We start from the raw sequence: 17,117 nt of genomic DNA, 5'->3' as shown, positions 1-17,117 counted from the left end.
CACATGGGAGTCAAAAATATCACTTTTCACCAAAAATGACAAAAACAATCATCAAAATTACATAATTGAAGATATCACAACGAAATTAACAAATCTGAAAGTCGTCCACATGTAGTACGGTAGCTATATATGTAATATAAAAACAATCAGACTTGCGATTTTCAACAAGAAGTCGAAAATATCACTTTTTACCAAAAATGACAAAAATATTCACCAAAATTAGAGAATTGAAGATATCATTACAAAATGAACAAATCTGAGAGAGGTCTACCGAAGGTACATATACACCAAGTATCAAAGCATTCAGGCTTATAGTTTTCAAGAAGAAGTAAAAAAAGTAAAACATTGACACGGACGCCGATAAACAATCACTCATATGATAAGCTTCGCTCGACAAAAAAGCTAAAAAAGTTGTTCAGGTCAAATCATGATGAAAAACACCATGGCGGAAATTGCTTTGTATCAAGAGTTTGCGTACAATCAAAGACATTCCACAACGAAGATAATGATAAAGATCTTGCTTTCAACAGTTTTCCCCACAGCCCCTACCCATTTTGCACCGTAAATTCAGACTGTATGTAAACCATATTGTAATAAAATGTGTTTATTTTTATGAACATATTTGTTTCTTAATTGTAAAAAGTGTCATGGAAATCAAAAGGACAGAGTATTTCTACGAGACCGACGCTGTGAACAAAAAATGAAATTTGGATAATTTTTTTGAGGTTGGGAAGATTATTATAATTTTAAACCCCCAATAATTTATCTTTTCTGAGGTGGTCCTCGAGTATAAGCCCACCCTCTAATTTTTCTGATTTTACATGTTCAGGCTCCTGGGCTTATACTCTGGGGAAGTACAGTAATACTAAACAAATAACTGCAACTGAGGGGTATATTGTGATTTGTTGGCTGGACATTGGCCTGAAAACAATTGTGTAAAATATCAACATTGTAGTTATACCGAGTTACCAAACTTTGTCTGGTTTGAGTACTGTAAATGCATTAATTTAGTCAATGGGTTTTAATATTGTTATTTTCACTGATAAGTAAAAGCTGCAAAATGATATCTATGTGAACAAGTAAAAATACAACTCGGCTGAGATAGCTCCGCTGTAAGCAATGAACATTTCAATCAAAGAATTGAAGAAATCACCACAAAATGAGCAAATCCGAGAGAGAACCACCTGAGTTACATACATATATATATATATATATATTTTTATGATATCAAAGCAATTAGACTTGAAAGTGGTTTTTACAAAAAATAACAAAAATATTTATCAAAATTAGAAAATTGAAGGTATCATGAAATGAACAAAACAGAGAGGTCTACCCAAGATACATACAGTACAGTTCTCGCGGAAGCTTTGGCTTCGCTTCACTTCAGCTTCACCTTCGCTTCGCTTCACCTTCGCATCATTATGGCATTGTTATGGCTTCAGCATCGCTTCAATGTTGCGACATTAAAAAGTTAGGCGATTATCGCTTCGCTTCATTGTGGCCTCATTATGGCGACAATGTGGCATCAGCATCGCTTCATCAAACAAAGAAGTACTGTACTCATTTCCCCCAAACCTCTTGACCGCTTCCGCTTTTGACCGGTCAATTTCCGTTTTATTTTCGACCGTGCAAAAATTCGGACTACTAAAAATTTTCTGGTTTTCATAGATCACGGTTACTAGTTTAGTAACCGTGCATAGATGTTGAACAACCGTCAAAAGTTCAAATACTTTTTGTTTTAACTATCTATAATTATATGCACGCAATCTGACCCTTTGACCTAGATTTGGCTGGGATTGAATATTTTATTTTAGACAATATTCCGACGTGACGCACTGCTACAAAATGTATTCAACAGAAGTACAACATGGTTGTCTGGGTTTCTTTTCCTGATTGTGTTGAGTTTACGATTTGTATAATTATTGTTGTTTCGCCCCAAGCAGAAGACAAGCCGAAGGACCATGAAGCTAAATAGAATTCCCACGCATGGACGTGGACTGAGTGACAGAAAATATTTCTAAGGCTAAAATAAAAATGACCTACTATTACACCTCTTTGTGTATTTGTCAATTTTGTATATATTTGGTATGACCGCATGATCGTAAATACCTAGAAAAATCTCGTCTTTCGTTAATAATTTCATTTGTTTGAAATGTCTACCGACCGTAATTTGTTTCTCCAAACGGTCCCAACGTCCGTCATTCAACACAATCAGCATTTATTTATCGCAATTCATGGGGATCATGTCCCGTAATTTGCGGGCTGTACAACCAAATAATTAAACAAGTACTATTTATTGTATTTTTGTTTTACCTCGCGAAACTACAACAGAGCGTAGAGTTGTCGCGGTTAAATAGTCGCCTTGAAATCGATGGAACTTCAACTACTAGTATCAATTTCTCACCTTGAAATAAAAAAAAAATCGAAGAGCATCGGGGGATATATTATTAACCAGTCTTACGAATCGCTAGCTTTATTTTATTCGAATTCATAAAATTCACAAGTTTTCGACATTTGTTGGCAACTTCCGCGCTAAAATGGTTGAAAATGTGGGTGTGGTTTTTTCGCAAAGTCCTGTTGATAATACGGACAAATATGGTTCTGTGACCCAGGTCGTGCTCCGATCAGGTGACTTTCAGCCAATCAATGATGTTGTAACAAAACATATTTAACGCAAATTGAAGGGTCGTCGTACCATCCAATCTCCATCGTCGATTCACAAAGTTTTGTTTGTGCCTTGACAGGCTTCACAATTATTCACTGAAAAACATCGGTATATTTTGACAAACGGATGTGATTTTACCTCAGTTCAAAAAAAGAAAGAAAAAAAACAGGGCCGAGATACAAATCAGTTTTGCAAGTTGGGAAATAAGGTAAACCAGACTGGGGTCGATAATTGTCAGTATCGAAGGACTTCCGTGTGAATCATGATTTTCAAATTGTTCATCGGCTGGTCACCAAATATTTGCGGCCACACTAAATGGACACGTTTTTTTTTCTGAAGCCCAATAAAATATTTCTGCATGTCAAGCGCTGTTCGATTTTTTTACAGGGCATGTGGCTCGTTTTCATTCGAAAATATGTTTGTAAGAATACTTTTAAAGTACATATAGATCGAGCTCAGATCACTGATCGTGACTTAATTTTGAGAATTGGTTGTCAAATTTTACCAGACCGACGCCACTACAACCATCCAATCATATGTTGGAAATGTACGCACTTGTTTTGGAACTTTGTATCAAGATGACTGGCGACGACGCCGACGCTCCAGGCGGCATACGCGTGTTTTAGTAGTCCGGGCATGGGGTCGGACTCGGCTAAAACTAAACGAAACACAGAAAAATACCACCGAAATGAGGAATCTGAATCTGCTCTTCTAGCAGCAAATAAAATGAGCGAAAAAAGGTAAATTTTATAACAAGAACAGTTTCACTTTGTATACAGCAAATTGTGTTGTATCAGAACGAAGATTGCATCGTGTGATTTGAATTTATCACGATTTTCCTTCTAGTCAATATGGAACTCGTCACCTTGCCGATTGTAATGTACTTTGCAAAGTTGTTGGTGCCCAATACTCGCAACACTAAAATAATTAAACAAGATATCTTTTTAAAATGTCATTTTACTCTTGATCATATTATTTTATTCGCCTTGAATTTCAAATCGATTACATATCGAACTTCTGTACATGTTTTTGTCTACTGCCCTTCTGCGTGCAAATAATGAGGTCATACTCATGTCACAATAAGTTGAAGCTGATGCCATGTTGATGCCATGAGACTGCGAAGCTGAGGCCACGTTGATGCCACAAAATAGCGAGGCGAACACAGCTTCAATTTTCAATGACGCGAAGCTGATGCCACAATGATGCGATGCTGAGGCAATAATGAAGCCATGCGTAGGCGACAATGATGCCACAAAAGCCAAAGCTTCCGCGAGAACTGTACTGTATACATCAAGTATCAACATTCAGGCTTGTAGTTTTCAAAAGTTTTTGAAAAAGTAAAAAATTGACACGGACAATGGCAGACAATTACTCATGATAAGCTCTGTTTGACAGGGGCGCTAGCAATGAAACTTGTTGTTTCTTTGACAAATTTGTGAACTTAAACAGTGAATATGCTCAAATCATTAATTAAATGTGCTATGTGTGTCAATAAACATTAGGTAGTTATATACCTAGTATACAACTAATTAAATACCTTGGGTAAAGGACAACATCCCCATTGACCGGTTGACAGTTTGCAACAAGTGCTCCCATCTGGACATTGAGACTGACCATCAGGACACAATATAGAATTTGTTGGTGTGGCTAAAGTTTTCTTGACCCATGGCATACTGAAGTCACCCTTATTACATTTACCCTGAGAAACATCACATGTTGTACCACTAGGACAGCAATGTAGACCATCAGAGCAGCATACAGCCTGAAAATAAATTGAGAATAATGTTTAAGATATTGATATTCTAGATTGCATTGGTTGTTTTATGATCCAAGTTACCCATTTTTAGCTGGGTGATTTGTCTCTGAATACAAGTGACCAGGCTCAATAGACAATGACACAATGTATAACATTACATACTGTATTGACTTTGTATGAACATTGTCTGCATGCGACATCTCAATAAATAAATAAATAAACATAGATACCGGTAACAATACAACTAATTAAATACCTTGGGTAAGGGACAACATCCCCATTCACCCGTCGACAGTTTGCAACAAGTGCTTCCATCTGGACATTGAGACTGACCATCAGGACACAATATAGAATTTGTTGGTGTGGCTAAAGTTTTCTTGACCCATGGCATACTGAAGTCACCCTTATTACATTTACCCTGAGAAACATCACATGTTGTACCATTAGGACAGCAATGTAGACCATCAGAGCAGCATGCAGCCTGAAAACAATTGTGTAAAATATCAACATTGTAGTTATACCGAGTTATCAAACTTTGTCTGGTTTGAGTACTGTAAATGCATTAATTTAGTCAATGGGTTTTAATATTGTTATTTTCACTGATAAGTAAAAGCTGCTAAATTATATCTAAGTGAACAGGTAAACCAAGCAGCCTCTCAGCTGAGATAGCTTTGCTGTTAGCAAAGCACGATTCAATATAAGAATTGAAATCACAAAATGAGCAAATTTGAGAGAGGTCAACCCAAGATACCTATATACATACATATATACATACATATATACATATATACACATATACATACATATATACATACATACACATATACACATACATACATATCATTAAAACAAAATGACTGCCAGTCGGCTATATTTTAATAGCCGGATCTGAAAAATAAAATGACGTGCATCAATGACCCATAATGTCCAACGTATGTACCAATTTTAAACAAAATCCATCTATAAATGCTTGATTTTAATGATTTTTTAGACCAAAAATGGCCACCATTCGGCCATCTTGAATCAGATCATGAAACAAATTGATGGGCACATGTATAATATTATGTATGATGTATGTGTGAAGTTTGATTGAGATTGGATTAGGCAAGACTAAGATACAGGTCTGTACGCACAGACACATACGCACGAAGGTCAAAACACAAGTCCCCGTTTTCGAACTGCATCCGACTGGGGATTAATATCAAAGCATTCAGGCTTGTAGATTTCAAGAAAAAGTCAACAGACAATGGTGGACAATCACTCGTATGATAAGCTCCGTTTGGGAGCTAACAATAAAACTTGTTGTTTCTTTGACAAATTTGTGAACAGTGAATATGCTCAAATCATTAATTAAATGTGTTATGTGTGTTGATAAACATTAGGTAGTTATATAACTAGTATACAACTAATTAAATACCTTGGGTAAAGGACAACATCAATATTATAAATCTCAAGGCATCTGGCAGGTGGTTTCGGAGAAGTAAAAAGTATGCAAAAATTGGCAAACAAAAACAAAAATATTTACTAAATCAAAGAAAGCTTAGAAAGAACTCATGTGTGTTGAGAGTATTTAAGACACATTCAAAATTAATTAAAAATTACTTGTACACGAGATATTGATGGGAAAAGCTGAAAACTAATTAATATATGTGAATCAGATAACTAATATGAGCAGAACAGAACAAAAAAATTATGAATTATTATGCTAATTAGAGAATTAATATGAACAAATTTTAACCCAAAATTAATCAGGCCTGTATTGTCCTAGAACATTTATGTACCACATTTTATTCAAATGTGATGATCAGTAATTGAGATATCAGTGTAAATTAATAATGTTAATTAGGTGATTAATAAGCATAAATATTTACCAAAAATTAATTAGGTCTCTGCATAGTTCTCTTTAAAAGTTTCATTAAAATCCAATTCGTGGTTCTTTATATATCAGTGGAACATTATGCAAATTAGGTAATTAATATCCAATTAAAACTAATCAGATTTCTGCATAGTCCTAGAAGATCTATGTAGCAAGTCTCATTGAAATATGATTAGTACTTGAGATATCAGGCAAAAAGCTAAAAATTAACTAATTATGCTAATAAGGTAATTAATATGCACAAATATTTACCCCAAAACTAATCAGGGGTCTGCACAGTCCTTAAGTAACTATGTACCAAGTATCATTGAAATGAGATGATTACTGCTTGAAATATCAAAAGCTGATCAAAGAAAGCTTAGAAAGAACTCCCATGTGCTGAGAGTATTGGAGACACATTAAAAATAATTCAAAATTACTTGTACTTGATTGAGATAGTGATGGAAAAGCTGAAAACCAATAATGCAAATCAGAAAATTAATATGAACAGATTTGAATGTAAAACTAATGAGGTCTGCACAATGTAACAGACCATCTATGTTTTATTGAAATGTGATTGGAACCAAAAAAAATTATGAATTATTATGCTAATTAGAAGAATTAATATAAACCAATTTTAACCACAAACTAATCAGGTTTGTACATAATTGTCCTAGAGCATCTTTGTACCAAGTTTCATTGAAATGGAATAATTAGTACTTTAGATATCAGTGTGATAGCTTAAAAGTGGTTAATTATGCAAATTAGTAATTAATATGTACAATTATTTACCCTAAAACTAGTCTCTGGATAGTCCCTAAAGAATCTATGTACCAAGTTTCATTGAAATGTAATGATTACTACTTGAAATATCAAAAGCTGAAAATTAATTAATTATGCAAATTAGGTAATTAATATGTACTCGAATTACCCTAAAACCTATCAGGTTTGTGCAGTGTCCTATGAAATCTATATACCAAGTTTTATTGAAATGTGATGATTAGTACTTGAGATACCCTTTTTGTGCTTCACACACGGGAGTCAAAAATAGACACTTACATATGGTCCCAAATTTTGTAAATCAGAGTCTAGTCCATGTCAAGAACATTCATGCCAAATTTCAACACAATCTGACAAGCAGTTGTTGCAAAAAAATCATTTTTGACCAAAAGTGACAAAAATATTACCTAAATATAGAAATTTGGATGTGATGTCATGAAATGAAGAAATCTGACAGAGGACCACCCCAGGTAGTTGTTGCTATGAATAGCATGGTGATGTAGCTTATGGTTTGGGAGAAGAAGTTGATTGAATAAAAGTTGATGGACAGGCGACGATGGGTCCAGTCAACCCATCAGCTCAATCATCTTCGATAACATTGGTGCTAATAAACATGGGTAATAATATACCCAATTAAATACCTTGGGTAATGGACAACATCCCCATTGACCAGTCGACAGTTTGCAACAAGTGCTTCCATCTGGACATTGAGACTGACCATCAGGACACAATATAGAATTTGTTGGTGTGGCTAAAGTTTTCTTGACCCATGGCATACTGAAGTCACCCTTATTACATTTACCCTGAGAAACATCACATGTTGTACCACTAGGACAGCAATGTAGACCATCAGAGCAGCATACAGCCTGAAAATAAATTGAGAATAATGTTTAAGATATTGATATTCTAGATTGCATTGGTTGTTTTATGATCCAAGTTACCCATTTTTAGCTGGGTGATTTGTCTCTGAATACAAGCGACCAGGCTCAATAGACAATGACACAATGTATAACATTACATACTGTATTGACTTTGTATGAACATTGTCTGCATGCGACGTCTCAATAAATAAATAAATAAACATAGATACCGGTAACAATACAACTAATTAAATACCTTGGGTAAGGGACAACATCCCCATTCACCCGTCGACAGTTTGCAACAAGTGCTTCCATCTGGACATTGAGACTGACCATCAGGACACAATATAGAATTTGTTGGTGTGGCTAAAGTTTTCTTGACCCACGGCATACTGAAGTCACCCTTATTACATTTACCCTGAGAAACATCACATGTTGTACCATTAGGACAGCAATGTAGACCATCAGAGCAGCATACAGCCTGAAAAATACACCAATTGTCATTTAAGGTAAAATGTTACTCGCAATTTTGTACATGTACACATATTTTATGCATATTCAATATTTTATGTCAAAGCTGTCTACAATTATTCACTTTAGTATTAGTTAACAACACTTAACTTTATTAGTTCACTGTCAACAATTTTTGTGGAAAATTTTAGAAATTATACAAATAAATGTTTTAATAGACCACTGAAAACATTTCCTTGATAAAAAACCTACTTAAAACATTTTAAATATTTTAATATTTTTAATACATCAACTAGTACCGTGTGAAATACACATGTCACTGAGCTAAATTTTGAGATATATCTGATCCATTGGAAACAATGGTAAAATGCCCTAAAACAGACTACCATGCTATTTTCAATTTTGTATGGCGACCTCCATATTTTTAGTCCATTTTCTTTTTTCTCGTGACATAAATCGTACTTATGTGTAGTGTTCTATGTTAACAATGTAGAAATGAAGTTGACATGCAAGTATACATTTCAGATACTGATACATTCTTACGCCTATTTACCACTGATACAAATAGTAACTTACCTTTGGTAAAGGACAACAACCATATTTTCCTGTAACCAGTTCACAGCATGTCTGTCCATCATCACATTCTGTTTGATCAGGACACGTTATATATGTCAATGAGGCATATGCAGGCATTGCATTAGTCTTCTTTAGCCATGGCAATCCAATACGACCAGAATTGCATTTACCATGGGAAACATCACAAGTCGTACCAGCTGGACAACAATGTAGATCATCATTACAGCATACAGCCTTAATAAAAAACAAATTTTTATTAAAACTTAGTTTTGATGGCAACGATCTGCAGAACACAACGACTTGTATCACTCCTGTATCACATTTTGTGTACCATGCCACTGCAACATTGTGTACCATGCCACTGCAACATTGTGTACCATGCCACTGCAACATTGTGTACCATGCCACTGCAACATTGTGTAGCAGGCAACTGCAACATTGTGTACCATGCTAATGCAAACATTGTGTACCATGCGATTGCAACACTGTGTACCATGCGATTGCAACACTGTGTACCATGCGATTGCAACACTGTGTACCATGCGATTGCAACACTGTATACCATGCCACTGCAACACTACCATGCCACTGCAACATTATGTACCATGCCACTGCAACATTATGTACCATGCCCCTGCAACATTATGTACCATGCCCCTGCAACATTATGTACCATGCCCCTGCAACATTGTGTACCATGCCCCTGCAACATTGTATACCATGCCCCTGCAACATTGTATACCATGCCCCTGCAACATTGTATACCATGCCCCTGCAACATTGTATACCATGCCCCTGCAACATTGTATACCATGCCCCTGCAACATTGTATACCATGCCCCTGCAACATTGTATACCATGCCCCTGCAACATTGTATACCATGCCCCTGCAACATTGTATACCATGCCCCTGCAACATTGTATACCATGCCCCTGCAACATTGTATACCATGCCCCTGCAACATTGTATACCATGCCCCTGCAACATTGTATACCATGCCCCTGCAACATTGTATACCATGCCCCTGCAACATTGTATACCATGCCCCTGCAACATTGTATACCATGCCCCTGCACTATATGGCTGCAACACACCCCTGCACTATATGGCTGCAACACACCCCTGCACTATATGGCTGCAACACACCCCTGCACTATATGGCTGCAACACACCCCTGCACTATATGGCTGCAACACACCCCTGCACTATATGGCTGCAACACACCCCTGCACTATATGGCTGCAACACACCCCTGCACTATATGGCTGCAACACACCCCTGCACTATATGGCTGCAACACACTGCGTTACACAGCTGCAACACACCCCTGCACTATATGGCTGCAACACACTGCGTTACACAGCTGCAACACACTGCGTTACACAGCTGCAACACACTGCGTTACACAGCTGCAACACACTGCGTTACACAGCTGCAACACACTGCGTTACACAGCTGCAACACACTGCGTTACACAGCTGCAACACACTGCGTTACACAGCTGCAACACACTGCGTTACACAGCTGCAACACACTGCGTTACACAGCTGCAACACACTGCGTTACACAGCTGCAACACACTGCGTTACACAGCTGCAACACACTGCGTTACACAGCTGCAACACACTGCGTTACACAGCTGCAACACACTGCGTTACACAGCTGCAACACACTGCGTTACACAGCTGCAACACACTGCGTTACACAGCTGCAACACACTGCGTTACACAGCTGCAACACACTGCGTTACACAGCTGCAACACACTGCGTTACACAGCTGCAACACACTGCGTTACACAGCTGCAACACACTGCGTTACACAGCTGCAACACACTGCGTTACACAGCTGCAACACACTGCGTTACACAGCTGCAACACACTGCGTTACACAGCTGCAACACACTGCGTTACACAGCTGCAACACACTGCGTTACACAGCTGCAACACACTGCGTTACACAGCTGCAACACACTGCGTTACACAGCTGCAACACACTGCGTTACACAGCTGCAACACACTGCGTTACACAGCTGCAACACACTGCGTTACACAGCTGCAACACACTGCGTTACACAGCTGCAACACACTGCGTTACACAGCTGCAACACACTGCGTTACACAGCTGCAACACACTGCGTTACACAGCTGCAACACACTGCGTTACACAGCTGCAACACACTGCGTTACACAGCTGCAACACACTGCGTTACACAGCTGCAACACACTGCGTTACACAGCTGCAACACACTGCGTTACACAGCTGCAACACACTGCGTTACACAGCTGCAACACACTGCGTTACACAGCTGCAACACACTGCGTTACACAGCTGCAACACACTGCGTTACACAGCTGCAACACACTGCGTTACACAGCTGCAACACACTGCGTTACACAGCTGCAACACACTGCGTTACACAGCTGCAACACACTGCGTTACACAGCTGCAACACACTGCGTTACACAGCTGCAACACACTGCGTTACACAGCTGCAACACACTGCGTTACACAGCTGCAACACACTGCGTTACACAGCTGCAACACACTGCGTTACACAGCTGCAACACACTGCGTTACACAGCTGCAACACACTGCGTTACACAGCTGCAACACACTGCGTTACACAGCTGCAACACACTGCGTTACACAGCTGCAACACACTGCGTTACACAGCTGCAACACACTGCGTTACACAGCTGCAACACACTGCGTTACACAGCTGCAACACACTGCGTTACACAGCTGCAACACACTGCGTTACACAGCTGCAACACACTGCGTTACACAGCTGCAACACACTGCGTTACACAGCTGCAACACACTGCGTTACACAGCTGCAACACACTGCGTTACACAGCTGCAACACACTGCGTTACACAGCTGCAACACACTGCGTTACACAGCTGCAACACACTGCGTTACACAGCTGCAACACACTGCGTTACACAGCTGCAACACACTGCGTTACACAGCTGCAACACACTGCGTTACACAGCTGCAACACACTGCGTTACACAGCTGCAACACACTGCGTTACACAGCTGCAACACACTGCGTTACACAGCTGCAACACACTGCGTTACACAGCTGCAACACACTGCGTTACACAGCTGCAACACACTGCGTTACACAGCTGCAACACACTGCGTTATACGGCTGCAGCACACTGCGTTATACGGCTGCAGCACACTGCACTATATGACCACAACACACTACACTGCGTTATATGGCTGCAGCACACTGCACTATACGACTACAACACACTACACTGCGTGACTGCAACACACTGCGCTATGTGACTGCAACACACTGCGCTATGTGACTGCAACACACTGCACTATGTGACTGCAACACACTGCGCTATGTGACTGCAACACACTGCGCTATGTGACTGCAACACACTGCGCTATGTGACTGCAACACACTGCGCTATGTGACTGCAACACACTGCGCTATGTGACTGCAACACACTGCGCTATGCGACTGCAACACACTGCGCTATGCGACTGCAACACACTGCGCTATGTGACTGCAACACACTGCGCTATGTGACTGCAACACACTGCGCTATGCGGCTGCAACACACTGCGCTATGTGGCTGCAACACTACACTATGCGACTGCAACACACTGCGACTGCAACACATTGCGCTATGCGACTGCAACACCCTGTGTCATGGAACTACAGTTGCCTTGTTTACCTTGGTCTATGTAACTAGTATGGAAGTAAGAAAAATACAGTGCCAGTACCTTGGGTAAAGGACAACACCCATACTCTCCAGTTTTCAGCTTACAGCACGTGTTGCCATCTGGACATTGGGATTTACCATCAGGACACAAGATAGAGTCAGCGGGGATTGATCGTGTTTTCTTGACCCATTGCATACTAAATTCACCCTTATTACATTTACCCCGAGAAACATCACATGTTGTACCATTAGGACAGCAATGTAGACCATCAGAGCAGCATACTGCCTGAAATAAACCACACGATCACATTTTGTTGACCAACCAGTACTACCTTGGTTGGTTGCATTTACGTGTACATGTACGTGAAATACAAGCGTATCAAACAGTAGTATATACCATGCTCATCCAACTTGGTATCCATACCATTCAAAGCACTAATCCCTCAACATCTTAAAAAATGGCGATTGGCAGATATCTTGTTTTACATTTGTATATTGCTTTTCACTCGGCCAGTTTTAGTTCACCTCAGATCCGAAAGAAGTTGCTGAATGTTGTGTACTAAACACACGCAACATTTTGGCTCATTTCATCTGGAGAAGTTGATTAGAGCATGTAATTACAATGTATGGTGAATTGTAGTCATTTATACATTATTTGCCTAGATGGAACAAATATACCTTTAGCATTGGACAGCATCCCCATTCTCCACTGGTCAATTTACAACATGTACTTCCATCTGGACATTGAGACTTTCCATCCGGACATAACATAGAGTTTAATTCACTCGGGGTAAAATACAAAGGAGAAGCAATAGCATGCGACAGCACCATGAATGTAATGAATAACAAAATCATCTGTAAAATAGAAATAAAAACAAAATATTTGTGCAGTTAATTTTGTGTTATTGGATAGACAGAGTTGTCCAGACTAGGACAATGGAAGTCTAACATATGAGAAAGCAGAGGATCAAGCAGGTGTAAGCACAAAATCTAGTCTAAACAAGCAGCCTCTCAGCTGTTAGTAATCACCACAAAATGAACAAATCTGAGAGAGGCCCACCTATAGTACAAAAATGTACCTATATGTACATTTGTATAATATCAAAGCAATCAAACTTGTTTTTAACAACTTACATGTAAGGTAGAGATGCAGTTTAACTGACAGGTATTTTAATTAGTTAATTAGGACCCCAAGATGACCTCCCTTGTCCACAAAACTATATTTTTGGAAAGCTTATTGTATGAATTTTAAAATTTTGTTAGTATTTTTTTTATGGACACTGTAGTTTGAAATATGCACAAAAATGTGCTTTTTTGGTCAAAAGAGATTTAATAAAATAGCTTCTCAACCATGCTTCAGTTTCCTGTCAAAATTGGTTTATGGGTACACCTGTTTACTATGAAGAAAGTGCCGTCTTGAAAACTGTCTACCAGCAGCAGCTTAAATTTCACTACTTCAAGTTTATGTATACATTAACACCCAGGCTAGTTGTCTGTATGATTGTTGTAACACTGTTCAACCAAAAATATCTTACTATTCCACTATTCACAATTATTTGTGAAAATTTCAAAACAAATGGTCAAAGCCTTTTACGAGCTATTTTTTTTAAAGTTCTGGGATGTGCACTAAAAAGAAGCCGAGATAATTGCTAATTTGCATAACAATTCACTCAGTAAGAAGTTTGCTAAATGCTCATAATTATAATGGCTGTAACAGTTCCAAATTTAAATGTATTATCGTTTTGTAAAAAGTTAAATATGGTGCATAATATGGAGATCCAGTCATTACTTTTTTTCACCATGTTTCTTTTTTATTATTTATGTACAGCCTTGCTAAATCTTGCTAAGCATTCAAAGGAGAGAATGTTTGCACCTGTTATCTATATTTTAAAATCGTTTTTTGAGTATATTCCACTATTCACAATTCTACCAAATTTCAACAGTCTATACCAATACTGTTTGGATAATAAAAAGAAAAAAAACAAATTTCACTCCCAAGTGCCCACGAACCTGCATCTCTAACTTAAACAAGTCAAAAATATCTTAGTATATTTATATACTGTTAATAATATTATACAAGCATCACTCATTGATCTTTGCATACCCTTGCTATCATTACACTATTCTGTATTTACAATACTTGTATTCTATTGAATGAACAAATACATTGTTCAATAAGGAGTCTGGCAACATTATTACTAAAGGTACAAAGTAATTATTATTTAGCTATCATTGCACAATATCTTAATTCACAAATCCAAGTCAAGCATTTCAGCATATGGTATATATTTGAAGGGATAATCTTGCTTATCAAGTACTACCACTGGTTTAGAGAAGATATAAATTTGATGAAATTTAGTTAAATTCATGTGTATGGGAAATAAAATCATGTTATTGCAGTTATATATGGATGCGTATAGCAACACGATTTTAGGATTAGGGGGAATCATGCAATACAAAGCACAACTGTAATTGCACCAATTCATTCACACCATGCCATAGTTCAACTGAGGACACAACTACTATAAAGTCAGGCGGGACCGGTTAGCATGGGTGATGAAACGAAAGTTAACCCAAACAAACATTGTCTGTTCTTGTATGTCGCATAGCTTCCGTCTTTATGAATTAGTGATAACATTTGCAAGAAACTGTTGAATCATTTGATTCCTGGAACAGAAGCAAAATCTCATTGAAAACCTGAATGGAAGCGCAATGCCCAAATGTATACCACTACAATTTTTTTTCTGTATTCCGACAGTCGCCCGTGACTTTTAAGAATGGCAAAACACTGCACTCTTTTAAAGCTCAATGTTTAATAACAAAATAATTTCACTTTCGAAGACACTCACTCACTCACTCACATACTAGTAGTACAGGTAAATTGAAAATAAAATAAAATATGGTCTGGTGAATTTTAAAACTTCCGGGAAGGACAACGGATATCATGTGGATTTTTGTTCTTACCGGCAGGCTTGTCAACTTCCTGGTTTTGATTTGTAAAGAGGGTACAAGGTTACAGTGCACTGCAGGTTCTTATTTTTACACTCCGTCACAGTTTATTTTGCATAAGAGTGTATGACTACCATTAGACACGTTACACGACCCTGGGATACAGAATAAGTAACTAACTCACCTTGAGAGTGTCCTTTGTTCCACAGAGCAGAGCACTCAAACGACGAGCTCAGACAATGTGCTGTGACCACGACTGGGGTCAATGAATGAGGAGACCTCGTGATTCAATCATGTGACTGTGGCTGTCACGTGTTGTAATCTCATTATCCTTCCCAGAGTTCCTTGCGGTTAGATCACCGAAAGTATGATCATAAAATGATGGCTGAAACTTTCTAGAAATGAAATTGAACCTGAACTTCACTGATTGCGGCATATTACACAGCATAACTTGGTGATTTTGTTGAGAAAACGAGTAAAATACTTACCGTCGCTAACACTGCTTTTGGAGGCAGCCATGAGAGGGCGCCTTCTGATCTGAATGGAACGTTTCGACGTCAGTCGTCAGTAGCCCATCGCCAAGCAATAACGTCCCGTTTACGAACAGATAAAATAATTTCAGCCATTCCTTTACAGAATAATCCTCAACAAAACTTAGAAACATTTCATAGACAAATACAGGCTCCAAAATTATGTCTATTTCAAAACAATTCAACCAACAACCAGTTTGACGCCACAATTTCTTGCTGGAGCCCGAGTTCTACGCGTGATTTTATTGCGTTCAAATCTGTTCCATTTCAAACTGCGCATGCACACACACTGTGGTTCATTGAAATGCACACTAATTAGGTAACTTGTCACTGATAAAAGTCACCGAAAACATTTTGAGCAATAGTACTAGAGTGAAATATAAACGTGCCTCTGCATTCATGGTAAAGAGAAAACCTGTGTTTACTTTCAATAGTTAGCTGGAGTCTGATCGAAAATGTGTCTCAAAAATTACCTTTACATTATTTTTCCATGCAACCCCCCCCCCTGTATCGAACTGTGCGATGAAACACCACAAGACTTTTACTACGCGTATTATTTGCGTATTTTTGTTATTAGAGGGATCTAGTGTTGATTTATTACTACTGGAAAACAAGTTTTAAAATATTTTATCGATAGCTGATAACGATATTTCCGTAAATGCACTGTCAAGGGTGAAATAGTTATAATTTACAGCAGAAAATAATTTCATGCGGCGGAATAACGGTTGCTAAGGTGTTACTCGGTTCATCAAGCTGACGGCCCTGTCGATCGCTAGGCGAAGACATATAATAATAATATAATAATAATAATTTTATTCAACACGAAAATCTACTACAGAAAGTAATTTTATGGTTGTAAAACAAGAACAGAAATAATACTTCACACAACTAATATCACAAATAGCACATTAAACATGAAGAAATATGAAGATATGAAGAAAGGAAAGCACTTCGTGGTATTGACAGCGAACACGTTCTATTGCCA

General features: G+C 38.3%; 1 protein-coding gene across 3 annotated transcripts in view; it reads right to left on the bottom strand.

The window, feature by feature from the left end:
- The window catches only part of LOC100366380 (progranulin-like), a 31,713-nt gene extending 15,811 nt beyond the window's left edge, over positions 1-15,902 (bottom strand). For all 3 annotated transcript variants that reach the window (XM_085501526.1, XM_085501528.1, XM_085501527.1), the window contains exons 1-8: positions 15,787-15,902; positions 13,332-13,508; positions 12,715-12,939; positions 8,964-9,197; positions 8,173-8,397; positions 7,698-7,922; positions 4,678-4,902; positions 4,203-4,427 (exon numbers count right to left, since the gene is read on the bottom strand). In XM_085501526.1, coding sequence (XP_085357652.1) covers positions 4,203-4,427; positions 4,678-4,902; positions 7,698-7,922; positions 8,173-8,397; positions 8,964-9,197; positions 12,715-12,939; positions 13,332-13,508 — 1,536 coding nt within the window. In that variant the 5' untranslated portion in view covers positions 15,787-15,902. The remainder of the gene's footprint in view (positions 1-4,202; positions 4,428-4,677; positions 4,903-7,697; positions 7,923-8,172; positions 8,398-8,963; positions 9,198-12,714; positions 12,940-13,331; positions 13,509-15,786) is intronic.
- Between the last annotated feature and the right edge of the window lie 1,215 nt (positions 15,903-17,117).

This window comes from Saccoglossus kowalevskii, chromosome 7, assembly GCF_978046115.1.
Source record: "Saccoglossus kowalevskii chromosome 7, keSacKowa6.1, whole genome shotgun sequence".
Classification (NCBI taxonomy): domain Eukaryota; kingdom Metazoa; phylum Hemichordata; class Enteropneusta; family Harrimaniidae; genus Saccoglossus; species Saccoglossus kowalevskii.
Note: the sequence above shows the minus strand (reverse complement) of the source record. Positions and strands in the feature narration are given on the sequence as shown.